At 35.2% G+C, this 8435-nt stretch overlaps 2 protein-coding genes across 2 annotated transcripts; one reads left to right on the top strand and one right to left on the bottom strand.

Moving 5' to 3' along the window:
* Nucleotides 1–3721: 3721 nt before the first annotated feature.
* Nucleotides 3722–5152, bottom strand: LOC111892461 (uncharacterized). The gene is made up of 4 exons (XM_052771276.1): nt 4868–5152; nt 4777–4781; nt 4420–4694; nt 3722–4197 (listed from the first exon to the last, which is right to left on the bottom strand). The coding sequence occupies exons 1-4, from the start codon at nt 5150–5152 to the stop codon at nt 3722–3724; spliced, it is 1041 nt and encodes a 346-aa protein (XP_052627236.1).
* Nucleotides 5153–5539: 387 nt separating this feature from the next.
* LOC111892466 (oxygen-evolving enhancer protein 1, chloroplastic) lies at nt 5540–7062 on the top strand. Its single transcript, XM_023888505.2, has 2 exons — nt 5540–6054; nt 6167–7062. The coding sequence occupies exons 1-2, from the start codon at nt 5821–5823 to the stop codon at nt 6920–6922; spliced, it is 990 nt and encodes a 329-aa protein (XP_023744273.1). The 5' UTR covers nt 5540–5820; the 3' UTR covers nt 6923–7062.
* Nucleotides 7063–8435: the final 1373 nt, after the last annotated feature.

The following is an 8435-nucleotide window of genomic DNA, read 5'->3' as shown; positions in this document are numbered from 1 at the left end:
GATTCCCGAGAATCTCGCCACTTTCCGGTCGAAGTGCCACCCGAGAAAAAGCTCGTTTTCTTCGAATCATCACACTTTCCAGGTGAGTTCATACCCCTAGTTTTTCACGTCTTTTTCATATTTTAGGGGAGGGGGGGGGGGGGAATACAAGTGCAATACGAGAAAACATATCGCTTTAAATACAACATCTATACTTTTAAATACTTCGATATCAACATTATACTTTGCATGAAAAGTTAGTATTTCATCGAGTTATTATCACGATATGGAACACACTTTCGGAAAAACTATAATGGGTATAGTTTGCTGGTTATTCATTACATTCTTACGTAAACATTGTGAAAATGAAATACTTTCATCTGCATGAAATATAGACTTTCTTTTTCGTAAATCTATTTATACTAAGTGTTGTGAGATATTCAACTTCAATGTTCTCTCAAGTATGCATTTCAAGTCCTGTATTATAAACCATAATCTCTTGGAGGGAGAGCGTGATACTTGTGTATAGATCTATACGAGATTGACAATCCCGCACCTAAACTGTTAGCTACAGTTAGACCGGCAGGTCTGGGGTGACAAACGTCATAACACTACAACGCCTGAAGAACGTTGTTACAGACATTTTGTGTCAATAGCATGGTTATAAAACTCACACTGAGGTATTAAAATAAGTTTGATTTACGAGACTCTTGAATGCATTCAGTATTTACATTATTTTGAGTATAAATTTACCTTCATCATTTGAGCACGAAAGATACTAATGCCATCCAACTTTTGGGACTTTTTCAAACTATATGTAGAAAATATTGGATTTTATGGAAACCACATTCACCTATTTTTACTAAAAGACATACAACTTTTAGTACAAAAACACTTATGAACTCACCAACTTTATTGTTGACACTTTTTCGAAACTACTTGTATTTCTCAGGGAATCAGTAATACAGGTAACCATCAGCTTTTGGAGAAGGAACGCTAAGGCGTCTATTATCAAAACATTTTAAATCATCATATTTGTAATATTCTTTTGAAACATGTATTACACAACAATGTAAGTTTTTGGTTATATATATTATGGTTGTGTTTACTTTCTTTACAATATTCAACTGTTATGATACTACGTGAAGTCACCCACCCCCGAATGTTTCCGCCATTCTGGTTTGGGGGCGTGACACCAGATATGCCTGACAATATGTTTTTGTTCTGTTGTTATGTTGTAGTGGTAGGGGTGAAATAGTACATGTAGCCGGTTGAGATAAACCGGAGGGTAGGTCAGGCATCCTAGAATCGCCTGGCAGGGTAGGTCAAGCACCCCAGAATTGCTTGACATGGGCAGGTCAAGGCACCCCAGAATTGCCTGACAGGGTAGGTCGGGCACCCCAGATTTTCTTGGTAGTATGTGTTTGGTATAGTATGTGGTATGATGGGGTAACTCACTAAACTTCGTGCTTATGGTTTACAGTTTTGGTTTCAGGTATTTCGTTTTCAAACGAAAGGAGTCGGCTCGATCTCAACGCATCACACTATGATTTTCCACACATGAGATCCTTGGGATTACACTCTGATATTTTGTTATGATAACATGCTTTGATTATTGACACTTTGGTTTGACATGTGATGTTTTTATAGATGTTTTATACTGTTGTTTTTATAATAACCTAATTAAAAATGAAATTTTTGTCCTTGAATTTTGGGATGTTACAATCAATGTATTTACCTATTGTATCCATCGCACCATCAGTAATAATCGAATTGATTTGAGTAGATCCATTCTTGTTACTCAGAAGCTACATTAACTATTTATATTGCTCTGGTGAAATTGATTGTGAACAATCAACAACATGATTAGCCACATACTCTAGTTTCTTTATTTTAGTGAATTTGAAATCACTTGGGAAACCATTAAGATAATAACTTTTGACTTGATGTGTCCCGATTTATTGGAGTGTGAACAACTCAATTTTATCTTTTTGACATACATTGCATAGCTTTAGTGATAAAATTAGGACTAGAAGAGATATCTCTTTGCCTTTCTTCATGAATAATCAAAGAATGAATAGTAGAAATTGAAGACAATGGAGTCATCATCAATATCTAACCTCTTTTGGCTTTATAGGAGTCGTTTAATCCCATGAGCAACTGGACTAAACATTGTTCTTCAATGAATTTGTTAAGAGCTAAAGCTGATCCACATATGTAAGCAGGAACCTCTTGACTCATTCTTAATTCGTCCTAAATCTTCTTAATCTTTGTGAAATAGGTTGAAAAATCTTCTGAACCTTGACTGAAAGAGTATAGTTGTTTCTGAATTTGATACACAAGAGCACCATTGGATTGAGAATATAATCCTTTAATTCATTCTAGATCTCCTTTTCAGTTTGAAGAAAGAGAACACTCTCAGCAATTTCTTTGCTCAAAAAATTAAGAAGCCAAGATCTCGCCATTAAGTTAACTCGATTCCAATTTGGAAGAAGTTCCTAATTCAGGTTAAATCACAGAACCATCAACAAATCCAATTTTGTTCTTGACTGATAATGCTAATGTCATCGATCTCTTCCAAGCAGCAAATCCAATTCCATCAAAAACTTTTGAGACAAGAATAGTGTTGGGGTTATTGGAAGAACCTAGATAATACAGACTAGAAATTTCAATATTAGATCTGCTAGATCCATTTGATAAAGTAGAATTTTGATCCATAATTTGTAATCAAAATTTAAAACGAAGTGAATAAAATGAAGATAGAACAATGAATCAAGAAATCAGAAACGAAATTGATGAAATCAGGAGCTTCCGCTTTGATACCATGTAGAAGATAAAGGAAAAGAAATGATTTGAATTTTTTTTCATTAATTCTTTTAAAATAATTACAGACTTCATTATATACAAGGATAATACATTAACTAACTCTAATCTAACAAATTAACAAACTTAAGCCACATGTGATATTTCTTAACAAAATCATTATATACAAGGATAATACACTATCTAACTCTAATCTAACAAATTAACAAACTTAAGCCACATGTAATATTTCTTAACAAAAGAGTAACTAACTATTTACAACAATGATAGTTGACTATCATTGACTTTTATACATCAATACTTTTACAACTTTCATTTTACATATTTTATAAATAATGTGTTTGATTTATTTTCTATCTTTCATAAAAGAAATATTTTACAACTTCTTTAACATTTGAATCCTTTTTTACATATATTTTTTTTGAAAAATATTCTCTTACAAAGACTTTTATGTATTCATTTTATCCATGTATCTTACGATTTTTTTTTCATTTTTACAGATTGATTTTTTAACAAGTTAATTACTACTTATTGATTCTATTTTATAATTTCTTTTATGTTAGTTTTAAAATATATATTAGACTACTAGGGGTGGGCAACATGTTATCACATGTTACCACACCCAAAAGGTGTCATGTCAGCATCCTATTCATACATGGTGTTATAACACCCAAGGTGGAAATGGACAACATCTAATAACATGTGATAACACAAATTATTTTCTATTTTATTATGTTTTTTTCTATATTTCGAATTTGTTTTTTTATTTATATTTGGAAAGTAAAAAATAAAATTTTAATAAATCTTAATTAAAAACAACATTTAAAATTACAACAAAACACAAAAACATTTAAAAACCTAAAAAAAACAAAAAAAACAAAAAAAAAAGATGATAAAACCTACATTTTTTACCCTAAAACTATTCATCTTCATCTTCGTGACCAACATAAATGTAATCCGCCAAGTCTTCACGGAGTTGTTTGTGTTTTCGCTGATCTTGAATATTAACCACTCTATGTAAATATTCTAATGTCCCTGGTTGAAATTGCACATGTTTTGGTTCCGTAGGAGAATACGTTGCAATATTGTGTCCTTTATCTTCAACAACCATGTTATGCATTATGATACATGCATACATGATATATCGTAGAGTATCTAACTCATAAGGTCTCGCCGCAAGTTCAACAATGCGCCATTTTGATTTCATAACCCAAAAAGCACGTTCAACATCCTTACGTGCTCCTTCTTGCCTCTTGAAATATTTGTCCCTTGGATCTATTGGGTGTCGAAACGCCTTCACAAACATAGAATATTGTGGATATATTCCGTCTGTAAGGTAATACCCGAACTTATATTCATTTCCATTCACTGTGAAAGGAGCATCCGGGGCTTTTCCTGACAAAAGATCGTCAAATATCGGTGATTAATCGAGAACGTTGACGTCGTTGTTAGAACCCACAACCCCGAAAAAAGCATGTCAAATCCATAAATCTTGTGAAGCAACAACCTCTAATACCAACGAAGGTGCTCCATGATGACCGCTCGAATACTGGCCTTTCCACGCCACGGGACAATTTCTCCATTTCCAGTGTGTGCAGTCAATGCTCCCAAGCATACCCGGAAAACCATGTCTTTCTTCATGCACCGCATATAATTGTTGCATATCATGCAACGAAGGTTTGCGCAAGTATTGGTCACCGAATGTTTCGACAACACCTCTTGCCAATAAATACAAACTTTCTCGTACGGTCATCTCAGACATTCTCATATAATCGTCATCAGAATCGGGTGACTCCCCCATTGCCATAAGTTTAATTGCAACAACACATTTTTGCAACCCTGTGAAGCCTCGTTTGCCTCTAGCATCATATCTCATTTGGAAAAATTCATATCTAAATAAATATTAAACACGTAAAAATTATATTATTTTTATCTAAAAGTAACATTTTATAAATTATAAAAGTTGAAACAAACGATACCTAATTAAATATTAAACATGTAAATTTGTATTTATTTTATCTAAAAGTGACATTTTGTAAATTATAAAAGTTGAATCAAACGATACCCTGCTTCCATAGTGTTGGCTATCCTTTCGAAGACATTTTTTTCGCAAACGAAATCTTCTTTTGAAATCGTTTGGCTGGTAGACACAATTTTCCGCAAAGTAATCGTTAACTAGCCGCTGATGCCCTTCCTCATGATCTCTATTTAACGTCGCACGTCGTGTGAGTAGTGGAGCTGGATCTGGCTGTAGTAGGCTATCTGTGTAATACTGGTACATTTTACTCACGAACAAATCGTCTTCGTCGTTATCATCATTGTACGGATGGGCCGGATCAAATTCATTCATAGTTGCTTGATTTTTGTGTTTGTGTTTTGAATGATATAGAAATACAGATAGATATAGAGAAATATGTGTGGTAAAAAGAATGAGGTATATATATAAAATGAAAATGTAATTGGTAATTTTTTTTTAATTAAAATTACAATTTTTAAACGGTTGAATTTGCAAACTGTCCGATTTTTCACGCGTTATGAGATGTTACCACCATCACACGCCATAACATAAATCTAATAACGGGAGGGGGGGGGGGGGGGGGGGGGAGTGTTCCCCTGCTATGGCGCCGTTACGGCACTGACACATCAGATAACGCCATTCCCGCGTTGCCTACACCCGCCCGACCCTTTTAAGAATCTCAAGTTAATAACAAAAATCTTATTATGGTAATAGAGAGGATGTGATTGGATAACACCAATGCTGTGATGACTTGTCATCGATACTCCATGTGGAAATAGAGTGTTAAAGTTTTTTGATCCTAAAACTCAATTCGCCACTTGTCAACACATCAACACCACACAACCTTTAGATCAGCCAATCAAGTAACACCTTATCCTATCAGCTTATCTCGTCACTCCAAGAAAATCTCCATCAAACCTCTCCACCATACAAATCTGTTTCCTACTTCAATCCCACTTTCTGCAACTAATCACGACGATTCGGTTTGGAAAGAAGCAGCAATGGCAGCTTCACTGCAAGCAGCGGCAACTTTCATGCAACCAACCAAGGTGGGTGTCTCCGGCCGTCTGCAGCTAAAGTCTTCTCCGAGCATCTGCAAGGCCTTCGGTGTCGAGTCCTCCGGAGCCAGGGTGTCTTGCTCTCTTCAGGCTGATCTCAAGGACTTCGCTCAGAAATGCACCGATGCTGCCAAGATCGCCGGATTCGCTCTTGCCACTTCTGCCCTTGTTGTTTCGGTATGTCTCCTCCGGTTCTTTGACTGTTAGTGACATATTGATCCAAGTATATATTATAACTGTTTTGTTTATTTGCGTAAGTGTGTATACATGTATATTGATATTGTATCAGGGAGCAAGTGCTGAGGGAAGTCCAAAAAGGTTAACTTTCGATGAGATCCAAAGCAAGACATACATGGAAGTAAAAGGAACCGGAACAGCTAACCAATGCCCAACCATCGACGGCGGAGTTACTGGGTTTGCTTTCAAGTCCGGCAAATACAACGCCAAGAAATTCTGCCTTGAACCCACATCATTCACAGTCAAAGCCGAAGGTGTAAGCAAGAACTCTACACCCGAGTTCCAAAAAACCAAACTCATGACCCGTTTGACCTACACCCTTGACGAGATCGAGGGTCCCCTCGAAGTGTCTCCTGATGGATCCATTAAGTTCGAGGAGAAAGACGGAATCGACTACGCTGCTGTGACTGTTCAGCTTCCCGGAGGTGAACGTGTGCCATTCCTATTCACAATCAAACAGCTCGTAGCATCTGGGAAACCAGAGAGCTTTAGTGGAGAATTTCTAGTGCCATCTTACAGAGGATCGTCATTTCTTGACCCAAAGGGTAGAGGTGGTTCCACCGGATATGATAATGCGGTTGCTTTGCCGGCAGGAGGGAGGGGAGATGAAGAGGAGCTTTCTAAAGAGAACGTAAAGAATGTTGCAGCATCAACGGGAAAGATTACTTTGAGTGTCACTTCAAGCAAGCCGGATACTGGAGAGGTGATCGGAGTGTTTGAGAGTATTCAGCCTTCGGATACTGATCTTGGAGCCAAGGTTCCTAAGGATGTGAAAATCCAGGGTGTTTGGTATGCTCAGTTGGAGTGATCTCATAGATGTTTGGTTTTTAGCATCAATGTATTTGTGTTTCTTGCTCCTGACAACCACGAGGTATCCAGACATTTTCTTGCTTGTATATTATCAAGATTCAAGAATACTTATAATGAATGTTATCATCCTTTTTTGTTTGTTCCTTTTTAATGCTTTAACTGATCCGGACCGGTTTCAAACCAGAGTCGGATTTTTAGGGTGAACACATAAACCGGTTTCCTCCGACCCCAAAACCAGTTTCGTTTGTAACCGGTTTCTCTCCAAAAAAGTGAGGCGGTTTAATCTAGTTTCAATTATTTGGTCCTAATCTTGTTTCCAACAACTAGAATGTGATCCGGTTAAATCCAATCAGATCAGATACTGATCTGAACCAGATTCTTAAAACCCTATATTTAACCAAACTTTTTCGTGATTGGATTGTGGATTAATTGTTACCTTTTTAATACTCCTTCCGTCCCAAATTAATTGTCAACTTTTGGCTTTTGAAGTCTTTTTTATTCAACTTTGACCTCAAATATTTTTATTTGTGTTATATATTACTTGATGAAACTTATAACAATGAAAAAACATTTAGAATACAATCTATTCATATATTTTGTATTAAGTATTATCGATCAAAAAGAAAATTATTTAAGGTCAAAGTTGAAGAATAAAGATTGGAAAAGTCAAATGTGGACAATTAATTTGGGATGGAGGTAGTATTACAAACGTAAATAGAATGCAACATATAGTGGCGGATCCTCTTAGGGGCCAAAGGGGGCTATGCCAGGTTTTCTACTGCTAATATCGTTACTATATATGTATGTTTGGTTTTATTTTTTTTTAGGAAACTAGATAAGTAATCAAACAGAAATCTAGAATATTAAGGAAAAAATCAAAATAAATCCTAACTAAAAATAAAACTTCATAAAACTTCAAAAGAAAAACTATTTTACTATACAATTTATCAACACAATCTTTGAGAAACTGTAAACTAAGGATCATCAGTGTTGCCTGAAAAAAAATGAAACCGGAAAATATGGTTGTCGCCGGAGTGCTCAACTCTCACTTTATCAGTTCACCGACTGCTATCCTGACCGGTTAACATCCATGTGATGTGGCTTTGACACACCGTTTCTGTTGACTCCCCTCTCTGACTTGGAGATTTTTACTCGTCTTGCTGGATTTCAAACTTGTAACTTGTAAGTCTATTTTTCTCTCACTAGAATGTGCGGAACGCATCTACATGAATATATGATGGTGTGGAGTAGGATAACTTTTAAAAGTTTTACTGAAACAACAAAAATTCTGCAACAATAAGAGTACTTTATTATTAAATATTCTAATATAGAGTTATAGCTATAAAAATCTAACCCAAATCTTATTTAAATAACTTTATTTGCTGTTAAAAATTTAACTCTTTTTGTTATATATATATATTATAATTTCTTTATGTTAGTTAATTTTCTTATTTATTAATTATCATTAAAATATAGTTTGTTATAACCTTTTTAAAATAATTTTAGGAAAA

The sequence above is a fragment of the Lactuca sativa genome, chromosome 4 (genome assembly GCF_002870075.4).
Source record: "Lactuca sativa cultivar Salinas chromosome 4, Lsat_Salinas_v11, whole genome shotgun sequence".
In the NCBI taxonomy this organism is placed as follows: Eukaryota; Viridiplantae; Streptophyta; class Magnoliopsida; order Asterales; family Asteraceae; genus Lactuca; species Lactuca sativa.
Note: the sequence above shows the minus strand (reverse complement) of the source record. Positions and strands in the feature narration are given on the sequence as shown.